The 16,323-nt window shown below is 41.0% G+C and overlaps 3 protein-coding genes across 4 annotated transcripts in view; 1 reads left to right on the plus strand and 2 right to left on the minus strand.

Annotated features, from left to right (window-relative positions):
* Window positions 1–627: 627 nt before the first annotated feature.
* Window positions 628–5,335, plus strand: cltb (clathrin, light chain B). 2 transcript variants are annotated; one of them, XM_037675369.1, is made up of 6 exons: window positions 628–675; window positions 841–1,059; window positions 1,854–1,891; window positions 2,052–2,169; window positions 2,274–2,385; window positions 4,288–5,335. In XM_037675369.1, the coding sequence occupies exons 2-6, from the start codon at window positions 894–896 to the stop codon at window positions 4,463–4,465; spliced, it is 612 nt and encodes a 203-aa protein (XP_037531297.1). In that variant the 5' UTR covers window positions 628–675; window positions 841–893; the 3' UTR covers window positions 4,466–5,335. The 2 variants fall into 2 exon arrangements, with proteins under 2 accessions (XP_037531297.1, XP_037531296.1); XM_037675368.1 differs by having other exon boundaries at window positions 654–1,059.
* Window positions 5,336–5,368: 33 nt separating this feature from the next.
* On the minus strand, window positions 5,369–7,524 carry higd2a (HIG1 hypoxia inducible domain family, member 2A; the record flags this gene model as incomplete). The annotated part of the gene is given in 2 exon segments (XM_037675370.1): window positions 5,369–5,905; window positions 7,363–7,524. Coding segments are annotated over 2 exon segments (329 nt in total), but the record flags the coding sequence as incomplete, so codon positions are not given.
* Window positions 7,525–8,317: 793 nt separating this feature from the next.
* Window positions 8,318–16,323, minus strand: part of ankhd1 (ankyrin repeat and KH domain containing 1) — a gene marked incomplete in the record, with an annotated part of 44,259 nt that continues 36,253 nt past the window's right edge. Inside the window, 8 exon segments of the mRNA XM_037675371.1 lie at window positions 8,318–8,926; window positions 9,034–9,201; window positions 9,282–9,466; window positions 9,562–9,819; window positions 11,225–11,350; window positions 11,460–11,649; window positions 11,755–13,258; window positions 16,023–16,172. Of these exon segments, the coding sequence (XP_037531299.1) occupies window positions 8,867–8,926; window positions 9,034–9,201; window positions 9,282–9,466; window positions 9,562–9,819; window positions 11,225–11,350; window positions 11,460–11,649; window positions 11,755–13,258; window positions 16,023–16,172 (2,641 nt within the window).

A 16,323-nucleotide genomic window follows, 5' to 3' on the forward strand; every position in this document is an offset into this window, starting at 1 on the left:
TAAAGAAAGGAAATGTGCATTGATGCGTTCTTACTGGGATTTGAAAATTGAGATATATTTTTTAAACAGGTCTCTCTTGTAAATGAGTCCTCGAGGCTCAATGGGATTTACCTGTATAAATAAAGGTTGATTGATTGATTAAACGTCTGTAGTCATAACTTATGTAGTTCCAATTGTGAACAGCAGGGGGAGACAAACGCCCGCAAGTTGTTAGCGGCACCACGGTTTTACTTGTCTGCCCTCGTTTCGTCTGAAGTTGCCAAATAAGAATTAACGAAATATTGTACCGTCGCTTTAAAACGATTCGCACATTCCCGGCTAACAGCAGGTGTACTGTTGTGTGTTGTGCGGTTGAGGGTGGTAGAAGAATGAAAGATGAGGTGCTGTGATTGCACTGGAGAGAAGGGTGTTGGGTGCCTGGCCAGCACACGGTCTGACTGGTCGGATGACTCGGATCACTTATGTAAAAAAAGATCAAACAATGATGTGTGCGTTCACCTGACTAAAAACGAGGGAGGCTCGGTTCATGAAAAAGCCAAAACTATTAATTGGGATTTTTTTTAAAGTATTTATTGAATATCGTACATTTCTAAAACTATAGTATAAGCATGATAATTATTGTTCATCTGGCAACCCCGGAATAATCTGAACAAGTGGATAAATCATGAATCACCAGTGAGGGCCTTACATTGAAGCCTACTATAAGAAAAGATTTAACTGCTTAACTCCTCTGTCGGTCATGATTTATTTTCAAAAAGGAAAAAGAAACTGATTTAACACGTTAAATTGTTTGTTGTAACGTAGCAATACTAGTATCTTAATTCTGTGTCTTTTTTTGAGGACAATCGGCCACAACAACTAGCTTCGGTTGAACTTTTTACTGTTTAGTGTGGATGATGGCGAACAACGGAGTCCACCAGGCCGAAGAGGACCCAGCCGCAGCTTTCCTCGCCCAACAGGAGAGTGAGATAGCGGGGATTGAGAACGATGGCGAGGGGTTTGGAGCGCTGGAAGGAGCGGACAGTCCGGAGCTTTTTCACCCGCAAACGGTTAACTATGGTCAGTCTGGGGCTCGGCTAGCAGGCTAACGAGCTAGCAAGTACTCCGCTACACCCAACAAAATAGTTTAATTTAGCTTAAAATACTCCACTGATATACCTCAGTAAAAAATATAATTGTCTCATAACAGCTGGAGTATAAAAATAACAAGGTTACACAGGCGACTGAACTTTTTTTATTATTATAAACTTAATTTAACGTTAGCCTAGCTTAGCTGACGTTAGCATGTTTTGCTCACAGGCTAGTTGTCAAGAGATGTCAAACCATAAAGTATTTCGCTAACGCTGATAACATCTCGAAACAGAAGTATGCTACAGCTCGTACTCTACCAGTTTGATATCTAATTATGTAACCTGTGATGGTATGTGGCTTGGAGTAAAAGTACTTAGTATATATACGTTCAGTGTTTTAAGGTCTCATACTCACTCCTGCTTACGTTTCTGTGTCTAGATAGCACCCAGGTGTGCCTTTGGTAAGGTTTCTTGGAACAAAGTCTGAGTCAATATAAGTTAAACACCTTAAACATCTTTAAGTTAAAGCAGTTTAAGTCAAATGTGTCACAGAATCTGGTTTTACACTTGAAGAACCTGTCCTAATGCAGCAGACATTAGTGCCCAAACAGGTGCAGCTGCATTTCTGAGGTTCAAGTCTTTTCACGAAGTAAGTGAAGCCAACAGATGTGAAACCAGTCACGTTTCAGCAGACCGCAAGAAAGGCTGACTGGAAAGCTCTCAAAAGTCCAACTTTACACGTGTTTTTCCTCTCTTTATCCATAATGTTTGACGACTTTGAAGAAGACGAGTCTGCCACGGTGAACGGAGATTTGTTTGAGGTGAGATCAGTTCTGTCTCAGATTTAAAACTAGCGTTTGTATAAGTTTTAAAGTCCTAGCATTCTGATATGGGCTGTATTGTTGAAAACCAGAATGTAAGCTTGTGAAAGTCAAACTTCTGCTGATTAAAACAAAGTGAATGATTTCTGTTCTTTAAAAGGAGTCTAATGGGCCAACAGATGGCTACGCAGCCATCGCCCAGGTGGATATTCAGAGGCAAGAACCTGAAAGTTTACGCAAGTGGAGGGAGGAGCAGAAAACACGCCTTGAAGCATTAGGTAGAGTCACCTCTATTTGTAATGCACAACATGTGAATTCATTCGTTTATGTTAGCTGTTTTTAGGGCGATTCTTTACTTTGTGTTCTTGCACCCAATAACAAGACTCGGCTTCCAAGGCCGCAGAGGCAGAGTGGAGGGAGAAAGCCAAGAAGGAACTGGAGGACTGGCATGTGCACCAGAATGAGGCGATGGAGAAGAACAAGGCCAACAACAGGTGAGATGCTGACGTCTCATGCTGTCATGCAGAGAAGTTGTTTTTTTGTTTTTTAACCTTGAAGTGACATTTGCACACTTCTGTAGAAAACTTATAAACAATATCTTGTTGTAGATCGCTCTTTGAACATCTTTAGTTTGGAAACCTCTATTTTTGACCAGGTTGATGAGCTAACGGCTAGCCCGAACAAGTCCAAAAACAGTGGATTGTTTGTCTTCTTGCAGTGTGTAACAGTTTTTATTGAAACGTAATTTGAGGAACTGAGGAGTAAGAATGCTGAGAACTGTGGCACAATATTTTGTACACTTGCAGCACACGTCAACGTTATCTTACCCACATCTTCACCTTTTCATCCTTTTAGAGCATGGGAATGGCTGTTGGCACCTTCTACAGATGATCATCTTGTTCTATTGTTTTACAAAGTGCCAAACTTAGCTACAAGCCCTGGTTTTTAACCCACTCAATGTGGATGGAAAACCTTCTCAGTAAAAGTTGTAGCTGACTTTGTAATTCGGTTTGACTTTTTTGAGTCAGTTGGAAACTTGTTGCTCACTCGACGCTCTTCTCTTTCTAAAGGGGAGCTTTCTCCACGCTCCGGTTAAAAGCAGGTTCACAATTTGTGTATAGTGTGGCTGTCAACATAATTTTTCCCTTTTATTCTCAACAAAGTCAAAATGTTTCCAAACACTTGCGTTCTGTGCAGAAGGTTCTGTTTCATGTCTCGCTCAGCCTCGTGTCTGGTGAGCGCACCATAAACCGTCCAGGCGCTGCACTTTCTTGTTTTAGAGTTCTCCCTTTTGCATTACTCAACAAGGCATTCGAACAATGAATAATAATATATTTTTGACCTTTTTAGAATCAATTCAGAACCGTTTATGTCCATGTAGTGATGCATTGAAAATAGATTATGACCATTATTTACAGCAGTGGTAATTTACACACACAAATGGCTGCAGCAACACCTAGCTCTGACTAGCTCTTATCAGATTTTAAACTCTTATTTCTGTTAACTGAGGTCGCTAAGAGCCATCTACAACAGGTAAAATGATAATTATTCATAGCCTTTGCACCGAATGTTATCACATAAGTTTATTACTTATTTAAAGACCGTTTTTCTACTTTGTTGTTGTTTTACATTGTTTACAAATGTACCTTTTGTCCTTTCCTTGAGCTAACCTGCTCTTCTGTCACACTTTTCAACAGACTCTGTCCAAGTCTGGCACGGTATCCTTCTTCATCTGCAGCTTTAATGTGTTTGTTTTGTTTTTCAAAGCACTGAGAGGTAATCCTCTGATGATATGAGTTTAGGTTCAGATGCCCGAGGAAAAAGAAAACCGGAAGCTTGTGCGACAGAATCAGAACGGTTTTCATCCACACTGTCAGCACCAGCATGTTTAGGATTTGTCTGCAGAGCTCCGCTCAGTTCCTTTCAGGCCTCGCCCTCACTTCATCAGAGCATCCTCCTAAATGACTAACCCTGCACTGCCTGTTGTTTGATGCTGAAACTGTTCTCTCTTCTTTTTTCTGCTTTCTTACGTTGGAACTAGGACTGCTGACAAGGCTTTCTACAAACAGCCCAACTCTGATGTTATAGGCTTTGTGTACGTTTAGTTCTTGTGCTTTCATCCTTTGTATCCTCAGCCTTTCATCATTTAGCACTTATTTTAATGCATGCACCCCGACAACCTTTTAAGTTTGCTTTTGAAGAACTGATTCCTCCCAATTTTTGACTAAAGCAATTATAATGTGTTTCTAACAAGGCTTAAATTTATCCTACAAAATAAAAGCATGAGTTTACTTTATCTTGTGTACAGGAGCATTTTGCTGATCATCTTACAGTGCTGCTCTGAAGCCTCTTTAATACGGTAACTCGTGTTTTCTTACTCTTCCACCCACCTGCAGAGCGTCCGAGGAGGCCTTCCTGGCAGAGAGCGATGGCGACGGCACCGGGACTGGAACCGACTGGGAACGAGTAGCTCGCCTCTGTGACTTCAACCCAAAAACCAGCAAGCAGGCGAAGGATGTTTCTCGAATGCGCTCGGTCCTCATCTCTCTAAAACAGACGCCTCTAGTTCGCTAGACAGTGTGCTTTGAAGGAGTCTCCATTGCCTTTTTCAGTTTTAACACGTTGCATCAGATTCATGCCACTTGTTTCTGTGGAGTTCCTGGTATGTAGAACCTTAAAAAAAACTCTTCTTGCCTTTTATTGATGCCGATATTAAAATAATGTACTTAATCTGACGCTCCTGTGAGAAGATGGACTGGTTTCCTGTTACGTCCTTTAGCTGGTCATACTGAAGAAAATGTTACTGTAAGTTAAACGTTTTACTTTTTCATTTAACTAATTTTAAGTTAGCACTAATGTATGCCAACATTTTGAATTGCCAAGTTCATCTCTGTTTTATTTAGATCCAGCACTACCTGTAGATTGTGTCTGTGCCTCTGGGCGTTCACTTTCGCTGCACGATTTCACTAATTCACAAACTTCAGGTAGCAAACGTGTTTTTTTTATTTGTTTGTTTTTTCCATAAAGCTAAGCTTGTGGCCTTTCTGATTTGGCTTTTACTTCACTTTGAGTAGCGAGCCAGATGTTTTTTAACTCTTCAATTGGGCAAAATCAAAAACAAACTTGCAACCAAAGACTTCCATCATCAGAATTTGAAATCGGAATTTACATTTTTCACTTGTTTTTCCCGCAGCAACATGTTTGTGCACCTTTTTGTTACATCAACACATTTTAGAAAAGTTTTTAAACGGACTCCAGTGTCAGCGGTAACGTCCGCACATCGTTCACGTGTTGCCTTTGGACATGAAGACGAAAACACTGAATGTTATAAAGGAGCTGGAAAATTGAAATTGGTGAAGTTTGATCCCATCTAATTTATTCGTAATATTTCCTCTTGCTGAGCTTGTTGCCATTTAATAAAATTGCTGAAATTAATCATTTGAACAAAACGTGTAGTCGTTTTTTTTCACCCGATCATTCGTTTTGGCAGCCTGGTTTAATTAAAGTTCCTTTTTATTTACAAAGGTTCCTCATAATCAACGTTAAAGGCGTGCATTAAAGCTGCATCACATGAAGATGCAGCTTCAGTTTATACATGAAGATAACGAGAAATACGAGGAACTGAATCCACAAAGACCTGAACAGCTTTAAAAGGTTACTGCAGGGTTTATATGTGCCATTTGTTGTTCGATAGCCTGAAGCAAAACGTTTGTACCACCATGAGCAGTTCAAGCTTTCAAACAAAAATGTATTTAAATTATATTGGATACAAAACACAGAGTCCAGTTCTTTAGTTCTTCAGTGGATCTGGTCTGTTTCTGGATGAATTGCAGAGACCGATCAGTCTTCACTGCTTGGCCTTGAAGGCTGAAACAAAAACGCCAGCAAGGACGGCGACTACAGTAAAGCCTTGAGCTAAAATACGGCCCCGCATCAACAGCTGGGATTGTCTGGTTTTTCCTTGATGGAAGGCCCGGAGCCCATACAGCAGCATCCCTGCTGTTCCCAAACAACCTGGGGGGGACAAAACGGACAAATCATTAGATAAATGTGCTGAGCAGCAGACGCATCATTCAGAAAGGGAAGGTGGGGCCCTAATTAAAGTCGAGTACAACAAAAACATCTGTAACATGAAAAATGGACCATGGATGGAATCACAAAAGTATATATAAATTGTGACGTTGGAACCTGAAAGGAATATGTATTCTATATCTTTCAACTCCAGGTTTTTCAGGATAAAATTTTGTACAAGTACTAAAATTATTCCGCTTCAACCTCGGGTGTCCAACAAATCCACCATGCCCAAATGAAAATGTTCAAGTAAAACAGAGTCCACTCTTGCTGGTTCCTTTGTTGCTGCAGAGGAAGAATCAGCCAAGTGACACAAGATCATCAGTGATCTATGAAATGAGTTTTTGCTGCTCTGGAGCATTCAGATGAATCAACATGACACTAAGGAGGGAAGACCATTTTAAATCCATTGATTTACATCAAAGGATTTTGTTGATGCATAAACCTAATTAGTATGCTGTTTATTCCCTTGCTATATTGTTTTGTAACATTTCTTGGCATTTACTATATTAATGCATGATAGTTCTCCCTTCTGTGGATCAATAGTGTTTTTAATGATTTTGTTTTATCATTAATAGACATGAGGTAATGACTAGAACCTGGGAAAGACCAATATATATATATATATATATACACACTTTTTTACTAGTCCTGATTATAAGTAAAAAGATGGTCGACTTTTCTTTCCCCTGCACTATATATACACATGTATTTATTAAAAGGGGCAACTTTAATTTAATTTTAAAATACTAGATTCACCATCATGTTTTTAAATCTGCTCTGAAGACTCATTTTTTTCTCATTGGCTTTTAACGCAGCTTGAAATGTTGCCTTTACTGTTTAATGTTATTTGTTTTATTGCTGTTACTGTTTGCCGTTTTATGATTTGGTAGTTCATTACTTTTTTGGTATTAGTTGAGTTCATAGTTTTTATGCTTGTGTGTGTTAGTGTACAGCACTTTGGCCAACGGTGTTGTTTTAAAGTGCTTTATAAATAAAGTTGTATTGTATCAAGCTTGTTATGGAGTTCCACACAAAGGCAAAAAAAAGTGCACAATCATGCTTAATGGCACCTTGAAAAATCAATTTTATTCCTTCCAACAAGCAATAAAAACATTGTTCAACTTTCCGATCGCAAACATTAGAAACTACTTGTCATTTGGTTAATTTAATCAAACCTCGTGTTGCTTCAAAGATAACGGAGGCCATTTAAAGGTCATATATGGAAGTAAACACTTGGAAAAAGGGACCCCCTCCCCACACAAAAAAAAAAAACGTAAGCTTCTTCGACCAGCTACTTCGATATTAAACCCTGACTTTAGTGTCATTGAAATAAATAAATTAGCATGTGAGGACAACACTGCTCCGCTCTGCTGCAGCTTCCGGTTTGTAGAACTCACCTATCGGGACGAACGGGTTCTCCTTGGTTTTCCGAATGAATTTTTCCTTAACGCCCTCATCTTTGAAATTCGGAGTTGGCCTGAAGCCCTCGATGTTCGGGGGCTGAGAAATATCGAAAGGAACTGCTTCTGGCAGCGGATGTTTAGGTTGTTCAGGGACTCCTGTTGTCGCGGCAGCCATGTTGGACTTCAGGACGAAACTGGAGCGCACTTCCGGTTGGAGTTTTCAAAATAAAAGTTTGATTAGATACCATAAACAAGCACGTCCTCGTATCCTCTGCTGCATGCTGCAACAACTTCTGTTCAGCTGTAATCATAAAAATAAGTAGTCTTAAAATAATATTTTTGCTCATTATATATATATATATATATATATATATATATATATATATATATATATATATATATACACACACACTATATATTTAATTGTATGTTGTCTAAAACGTCTCTTGAAAATGAATCCTGACTCGATGAGAACAACCTGTAAAAATAAAGGTTGAATTAATTTCTAAAACAATTTTAAGAAGCCACATGTTAAGAATGTATTGCTTGCTGTATTGCTTGTATTATATAAATCTAAATTTTTAGTGTTAACTGAATTAGTATGTGAACATCAAAATTAAGAAGTGTGTGAGGGGCACCATGGCTGGAGTACTCTTCGGGTCATATAAAATACCAACACTTTTAAACAGAAAAAAATACAATGACGATTACCAATAGTTGCACACTAGTTTCAAGGCCTGGTTTACTACTCTAGTAAGCCCTTTGGAAAGCTTGACGTAGCAAAATAAGTAGACTGTTTTCAAATATTTTAAAAGTTGGATACATGTAGTTTTTCAATTCATAGATAAGTAAGACATCCTTTGTAAAATGTGACAATGTTGCATGCTCAGACAAAAAAACATGTCAAGAGAATAAATTCAATAGGGAGAACACATATTTTTCAATCTTTTTATTGAATATTAAGGTAAATATTTCACATTAATACAGGCTACATAAAGTAGAGCCACTATACGACATGAAATTTACTCTCATTAACCCTTTTTAGTATGTAAACAATTATACATGTATTTACCACTCTAAAAGGTTCTGATTTCTCTTTAGATAATCATCATCATCTTTCTCTAGTTCTGGGCCAAGTTTAAATAGCTACTTCATGTTGAGCTCCCTGCGGCCCAAGAACGGTGTATGTGGGTTTAAGTCAAAAATCGCTAAACTACGCAGAGAACAGATCTTGTTGAACAAGTGAACGCGCATGTTTGTTTGCATCATCAGGACACAGAAATCAGCTCTAGCTCCCCTCCTTTACTTGAAATAGGCACATCAAAAAAATGGCGTCAAGGGAACTTCCAATTCTTTAACCTCTGCTCTCCACCTTCAGGTCTCTAAAGTTATCTTGTTCTTTGTCTTATTTGTCTCATTAGGTCATATTCTTTAGTTGGTATTACATGTTTGAACTGTGGATCATGCTGTGTCTGTATGTAGTTGCTGTGGACGCCATCTAGTTGACGTGGTTCAGATGCACATTACCCACATGAGGTGCCCAGGTACCAGGCCAAACCTGAAAAAAGAAAGCAGTTTATAAATGAGCATTAGACCTACTCTACAATGTTTTATCCTTTTAAAGGCTACAGTCTAATCATGTTTAAATAAACAAAAACATCTAACCTGCTGTTGTGGGTCAGAGCTATCTGCATTGTTTGGGACCACTTTGATGATTGAGCTCCATGCGGGGTCACCTGCGTGCAAACCATTGTACATCGGACCCCCTGGGCCTTCCGCCATGGGAGGGTGAGGGGTCAGCATGGTTCCTCCATACATTGACATAGGCATCCCCTATAGACAGAAAACAGGTGGTTGGAACAACACTCATAAAATAAACAGGGTAAAACGACAAAGGTGCTGTGCTCCGTTACCTTCTGGAAGTCCATGTAATTGTTGGGCAAATGCTGAGCCTGGTGGTAGCTGTTAGCAGGGTTTGCAATGCCGGTGTCATCCTGCTCCATAGGCTGGTGCTGAGAGAAGGCCGACTGCTCCACCTGCAGCTGTGGGTGCATCATGTGGCTGCTCATCAGGGGCTGCGACCAACCAGACATGGCCTCTGCACCAAAACACAAACATTTATATTAACTGCTTTGCTGTTTAATAGCAGTTACGGTGGTTGGTTTGATAGCCCGCTTTAAAAAAATAATTCACCTTCACCCGAGGCACTCCCAACCCCAAATGACCAAATGCCACCCTGTCCAACAGGCGCCGTGTAGCTGGTTGTGAGTAGAGGAGGGTTGACTGAACCCGTCTGTCTGATTCTGGCCAACCTCTCTGTGCCAATAGGACGGGGAACCTTCCGGTCCTGCTGCGAGGAACTGCCTGGTTTTGCTTGGGGTGGAGGGACCACAGCTGAAGTGGATAAGGCAGAGGAGGATACTGTAGGGGGTGGAGGGACAGGGGTTTCACCTGGTTAAAAAATAAAAAAATATTAATCAGAAGAAATTATTTTGTTCTGCGTCAGATCCTGCTTAAAATGAGAATACGCTTCCAAAACGTACACAAAAACAAACACTCAAAATATTCAATAGAATTTCTTTGATGTCAACACTCGGCACCAGACATTGTCCTGTTTCTGGTTCCAGTGAATACCGCAGTATTAAAAGGTCACGTTGTGTGTAAAACCACTACATATGTTTCGTCATACTGCTCCTACGATTTAAACACATAAAAACAAGATGGGACGAGATTTATTATAAAAATTAAAAAATAAACTTCAGTTGGATGTACATTTTATCCAGTGGATAACTCAAGTCTGTCATAGCTTGTCTACTAAAGTTAACATGAAAATAAACCAACAAAATAAATATATTATGACTGTACTAATATTATGATGGAGCTTTAGGGCCACGCTAAGAAAAAGAAATTAAAAGCCATAAAATTACGAGAATAACGTCGTACAAGATTTTTTTTTTCCCCCAGCTCTTGTTCATTTATTTATTTTTCCACGTCAGATCCACAATGACCTGCCAATCAATCCAGTAGGCGTGTCATGAAATGACCAATCCGAAGCTAAATGCTCCTTACCTGCAGAGAGCTGGAACATACCACCTTACTGTCAGCAGGTTCAAAATCCTGGTACTGATAATAATCTGATGCTGATGTGCTGACAGATTATACAGTTTCTTTCACTGAGCGGCGTTATCAAACCGGAACAAAAACGAAACTCATGACGTCACCTTTATGCATCCCAGAAGCAGCATCCAAAAACACAGCAGCAGGTGGCAGCATTGGAATACGTTTCGAGTAAGTGCGTTAATAACAATAAAGTTTAACAAACATTTTTCATTCTCCTCAGTTAAAATGCGGTAAACCCTGCATTATTGTGTCGGAGTTCAGATAATATTACAACACAGTTAACTTCGGATTAATCATTTGCTGACACGCCTACTGGATTGATTGACAGGTCGCATCACGGATCCGACTCTTGGAAAAAAAAATTAACGACGACTGTTGGAAAAAAAGTATTCTTTATTCTCGTAATATTAAAACTTTATTTGACTTTATTCTCATAATTTTATGGCTTTTAACTTTTTTTCTTAGCATGACAATGTTTTTTTTTTTTTAGCGTGGCCCTAAAGCTCCATCGTACTAATATAGCTTTAATATAATCATTTTTAAACATTATATGATTATTTGGGCAGCAGGAGTAAAAGTATTTGCGTTTTTGTTTTTTTAAAGAAAAACAATGTTTAAAAAAAAAATCAATTCAACATGACTTCGCAATAATGGTATTTCTGCTGAAGCAAGCTGTCTCCTACCAGACAACGTTTATTTAAAACATAAAATCAACTTTGGGGAGTTTGTGTTGCACCTGACGTGGATGCGCTCCATGGGTGAGGGGAAAAGTGCTGTCTGCTGAACGATGGTGCGCCAACCCCTGCGTGACTGTGTAGATAAACAGGATTGCCAGGGATACTGGGAGCAAAGCTGGTCAAAGCTGGGGAAATACAAAATAAAAGCTCAGTATGAAGTTAAACTGCCAAAATTAGTTTCTTTAGACAAGAAAATTATTAATTGTACACAGTCAAAATAAAATAAAGTCATACCAATGGGGCTGTTGACAATCCTCTGAGAGGTAGAACGGTAGCCGGGGGCTTTGGAGCTGTCTGGAGGAGGTGGGGGCATCATATTCTCCATCTGTCCCATGTTCATATAGGCTGGCGGGGCCGAGTATGATTGATCTGGAGGAGATCGTGCAGGCAGATGGCATGCGCCCCACACCTGGTTGTTTCCCACCTGTCAGTCAAGCACAAATTGTAACTGGTGAGTTTTGTCATAAAACATAAATACTAGGAGTTAACGGAGTCTCATGCTGAAATTGAGTATCTCTATTAAACTAACCTGGCTGTTGTTGTCAAAGATGCTGCTGAAATTGAAGAGACCCGCGTGACCAAAGTTGGGGGGGATTTGTTGAGGCTTGCCTGCTGTGGCAACATGTTGCATCTGGGAGCCATTCATGATCCCCAGATTAGCTGAGGCCTGATGGGAGCCTGGCGCTGGGGCCTGAGCTTGGGTTGTTGGGGGCAGATTTGCTGGCTGGGACATCTGGTTTTGGGTCTGCTTTAAGGGTTCCTGCTGAGCGCTGAAGGGTACAAACACAGACTGCTGTTGCTGCTGATCTGCGAGGGAAAAGTAAGGCCCTGGTGGCTGCATACGATGGGAGACTCTGGGTGCAGGGGCTGAGAAGTGGGGGACCGTGTTGCTGGGGTGTGAAACATTGTGTGAAAGAGCAGGTGAAAGTACTGAGGGAAGGTGGGAGCTGGGCTGTGGGTCCTGAAGGGGTGAATGAGATTCTGTCGATGGTGCCGAAGAGGGAGGCGGAAGTAACTGCTGTCGAGACTCTGGCTTGGTAGCTGAAGCCAAAGAGCTGATGTTCTCACTGACGGATGTGGGCTGGTTCTCTGCAGGTACAGACAGCTTGTCTTTCACAGGAGGGGCGGTACTGGGCTCTGTTTTAGTTGGCTGAATGGGAGGCTGAGCAGCAGGTCCAACCGGCTGCTGGGGAGCACTGGTTGTAGTTGTTGTGGAACTAGGATGTGCAGACGAACCTGTGCCTCTTACAGCATTACTGCCACTGGTGGCAGAAGCATTAGACACGGCGCAGACGCCTGTTGGCTTGGCATCAAGAGGAAAGAGCTGTTTCCTGACTGAAGATGGGGTGCTGCTTGGTTGAGGATTATATGGAGTGGGATTAGGGGTTTGAGGAGAGGCTGCAGCTGCAGATGTGTTAGGCGCACTCGTTGTCATGGTGTTGGTAGTTGTGACTAGAGTTCCTGAGCTGGCTGTGCCGCTGTGCTCATGGGTTGAGTTGGGCCTTGACTGGGCCCCCGTGTTAGTGGTTCCTCCATTGTGTTTGGGGGAGCTGTTGGCACTGCCAGGACTCACTGGACGCACAGGGAAGGGTCCCCAGGTGCTCGCAGCCGGTGGGAAGGTGCCGCCAAACTGTGCCATGGGTAGACGAGGGTGTCTGATCTGATGCATGGTCTGAGCAGCCAATAAAGCCAGCTGAGGATGAGCGTACGCCAGGGGCAGCGACACTGGGAAAGGTTGCCTGACGTTGGACGACAACCCTTTCCCAATCTTGGCCCCAGCTTGAGAGGAGGATGAAGATGCAGATGAAGAGGGTTGGAACGAAACGCCGCTGGAGGTGACCAATGAGCTAAGAGCCTTTGAGCCGGTGGCTGAACCACTAGCCGACGCTGCTGTACTGGAGAAGGAAGCTGACGTTTTAGAACCCGGAGCTCTGATGTGATTGCGGGGAATCAAATCTTCAAGCTCTTTGGCTGGATCCTGGATTAGAGCGTTGATCAACTGGACTGCATACCTTGTAGACTCTGTGCCTCCTCTGAAACAAAACATAATTTACATGAAAACAGGTTATTGTAGGAAAAGTAAAGCTGGGGGGAAAGGGAAATAATTCCATCAAACGATTGAATTATAAGGCAGCATGGTTAAATGCAGCTGTGCTTACACAGACCACAAACAAGGAAAGTTAAATCAAAATCATTTTTACAGAGTTACTGAAGTCTGGTTTTCTATGCATCGCTATATTCTGTGCATTCAGCTTCTTATTGCGACTCTGGTGTTTTGATAAACATTTTGAGCACTAGCTACAGAAAATAAGCTTGTTTGCAGTTTTAATTCCAATAGCTTTTGCTACCTACACACACACACACACACACACACACACAGACAAGACGGGAAAATAAGTATTTGATACACTGCCGACTTTGCAAGTTGCCCCACCTACAAAGAATGGAGAGGTCTGTCATTTTTATTGTAGCTACACTTCAACTGAGAGACAGAATTTAAGAAAAAAAAAATCCAGAAATGCACACTAAGATTTTTAGATCATCAATTTGCATTTTATTGCATGAAATAAATATTTAATACCACAGAAAAACTGAACTTAATATCTGGTACAGAAACCTTGTTTCCAGTTAAAGAGGTCAGACGTTTCCTGTACGTCTCAACCAAGTTTGGACTGTAGCTGTGATCTTGGTCCACTCCTCAACATACAGATCTTCTCTAGATCTTTCAGGTTTCAGGACTGTCGCTGGGCAACATTGAGTTTCAGCTCCTTCCAAAGATTTTCTATTGCGTTCAGGTCTGGAGACTGGCTAGGCCACTCCAGGACCTTGAAGTAGTTCTTACAGAACCACTCCTTAAGATGCCCTAGCTGTGTGTTTTGGGTCATTGTCATGCTGGAAGACCCAGCCATGTCCCATCTTCAATGTCTTACTGAGGGAAGGAGGTTGCTGGCCATAATCTCTTGATGCATGACCCCATCCATTATGATGCTGTTGTCCTGTCCCCTTTGCAGAAAAGCCTCCTGTGTAGTTCTGGGCTGATTCCTGGTTTCTTCCTCAGAATCACCCTTACCCCCACAAGGTGAGATCTTGCATGGAGACCCAGACCGAGGAAGATTGACAGTCATCTTGTGTTTCTTCCATTTTCTAATAACTGCACCAACAGTTGTTGCCTTCTCACAGAGCTTCTTGCCTTTTGTCCTGCAGCCCATCCCAGCCTTGTGCAGGTCTACATTTTTGTCCCTGGTGTCCTTAGACAGCACTTTGGTCTTGGCCATGGTGGAGAGGTTGGATTGTGATTGATTTGAGTGTGTGGACAGAAGTCTTTTATGCAGGTAACCAGTTCAAAGGGGTGCAATTAATACAGGTAATGAGCGCATAATAGGAAGGCTTCTCACAGTCGAAGTTCACCTACAGTAAAAATTACAGACCTCTCCATTCTTTGAAGGTGGGAAAACTTGCAAAATCGGCAGTTTATCAAATACTTATTTTCTCCACTGTATACACACACACACACACGCACACACACACATGCACGCACAAGTACCTCAAAAAACTAGAATATTGTAAAAAAGTTAACTTTTTTGTCCATCATTTCAGAAAAGTGGAACTCAAATAGATGTATTACACTTAAGAGTGAAATATTTCAAGCCTTTGTTTCTTGTAATTTTGATGATTATGGTTTACAAATAATGAAAAACTAAAATTCAGTGTCTCAGAAAATTAGAATATTGTAAACTCCTGGAGTCAGACCCTGATCAGCTGATTAAATCCTAGACATGAGCTACAAATGTCTCCTTCCTCAAGTCCAGCCACTCCTGAACCAGAAACAACATCAGAAGTGTCTTACCTGCTGAGGAGACAAAGGACTGGACTGTTGCTCAGTGGTCCAATGTCCTCTTTTCAGATAAATGTTGATGTCATTTAGAAATCAAGGTCCCAGAGTCTGGAGGAAGAATGGAGAGGCCCAGAATCCATGTTGCTTCAAGTCCAGTGTGAAGTTTCCACAGTCAGTGATGGTTTGGGGCCATGTTCTCTGCTGGTGTTGGTCCACTGTGGTTTCAGGGTCAGGTGTGGCTAAGTGGTTAGAGCAGTTGTTCTCCAATGGGAGAGTTGGGGGTTCGAATCTATCAGCAGTCACATGTTGAAGTGTCCCTGGGTAAGACACTGAACTCATGTGTGTCCCATCGGTGTATAAATGTGATCTAAAGCTCTGATTAGTCTCTACAGATTCAGATTGTCTTTGTAGAGATCCGGTAGAGTGCTGTATGAATGTGTGTGTGGAGGTAAATGAGGGCAGATTTTGTTGTAAAGCGCTTTGAGTATCTTGATTAGATAGAAAGGGCACTATAGAAGTACAGTCCATTTACCATTTTCTGAAGTCCAGTCAACGCAGCATCTACCAGGACATTTTAGAACACTTCACACTTCCTTCTGCTGATGAGCTTTAAGAAGATGCTGATTTTGTTTTCCAGCAGGAAAATAAAATCAGCTCCTGCCCACTCTGCCAAAGTTATCAAAAGTTGGCTGTAGAATATTCTAATTTTCTGAGACAGTAAATTTTGTTTTTTCATTATTTGTAAGCCATAATCATCAAAATTACAAGAAATAAACGCTTGAAATATTTCACTCTTTGTGTAATGAATCTATAACATGAATTGCACGTCCTGTAATGATTCACAAGAAAACTGAACTTTTTCACAATATTCTAGTTTTGAGATGGACATGCATGTACACTATTGGATGCAGTAGCATCTATGATCCACGAGGGGGAGACTAACTTGTTTTATTTTTTTTTACCTGATGGTGATCATTCTCTCCCCGTTCTTGTCCTTCTGTTTGTCCACGTCAATGTGTGCTCCTGTCACGTCTTGGATGGCTGTGATGTTGCAGCCACCTCGACCCATAATCCGAGACACAACAGAGGCCGGTACAGAGAGCTTCTTGGATCTGCAAAAAAATACAGCAAAATGATGGAAGTCAAACATGTTGTGTGCTAGCTCAGGTTCCAAGTCATAAATTACTGATATATTATATATATATATATCAGTATATAATATATATATATATATATATCAGTATATAATCCAGTATGTTTTTA

The sequence above is a fragment of the Nematolebias whitei genome, chromosome 4 (assembly GCF_014905685.2).
Source record: "Nematolebias whitei isolate Nwh7 chromosome 4, NemWhi1, whole genome shotgun sequence".
In the NCBI taxonomy this organism is placed as follows: Eukaryota; Metazoa; Chordata; class Actinopteri; order Cyprinodontiformes; family Rivulidae; genus Nematolebias; species Nematolebias whitei.

Bases quoted from the DNA above. Each gene is read 5' to 3' on its own strand.
- cltb (XM_037675369.1), top strand. From the start codon at position 894: ATGATGGCGAACAACGGAGTCCACCAGGCCGAAGAGGACCCAGCCGCA. The intron at 1,892-2,051 runs GTGAGATCAGTT...GTTCTTTAAAAG, and splicing joins TGAACGGAGATTTGTTTGAG to GAGTCTAATGGGCCAACAGA. The intron at 2,170-2,273 runs GTAGAGTCACCT...CCCAATAACAAG, and splicing joins AACACGCCTTGAAGCATTAG to ACTCGGCTTCCAAGGCCGCA.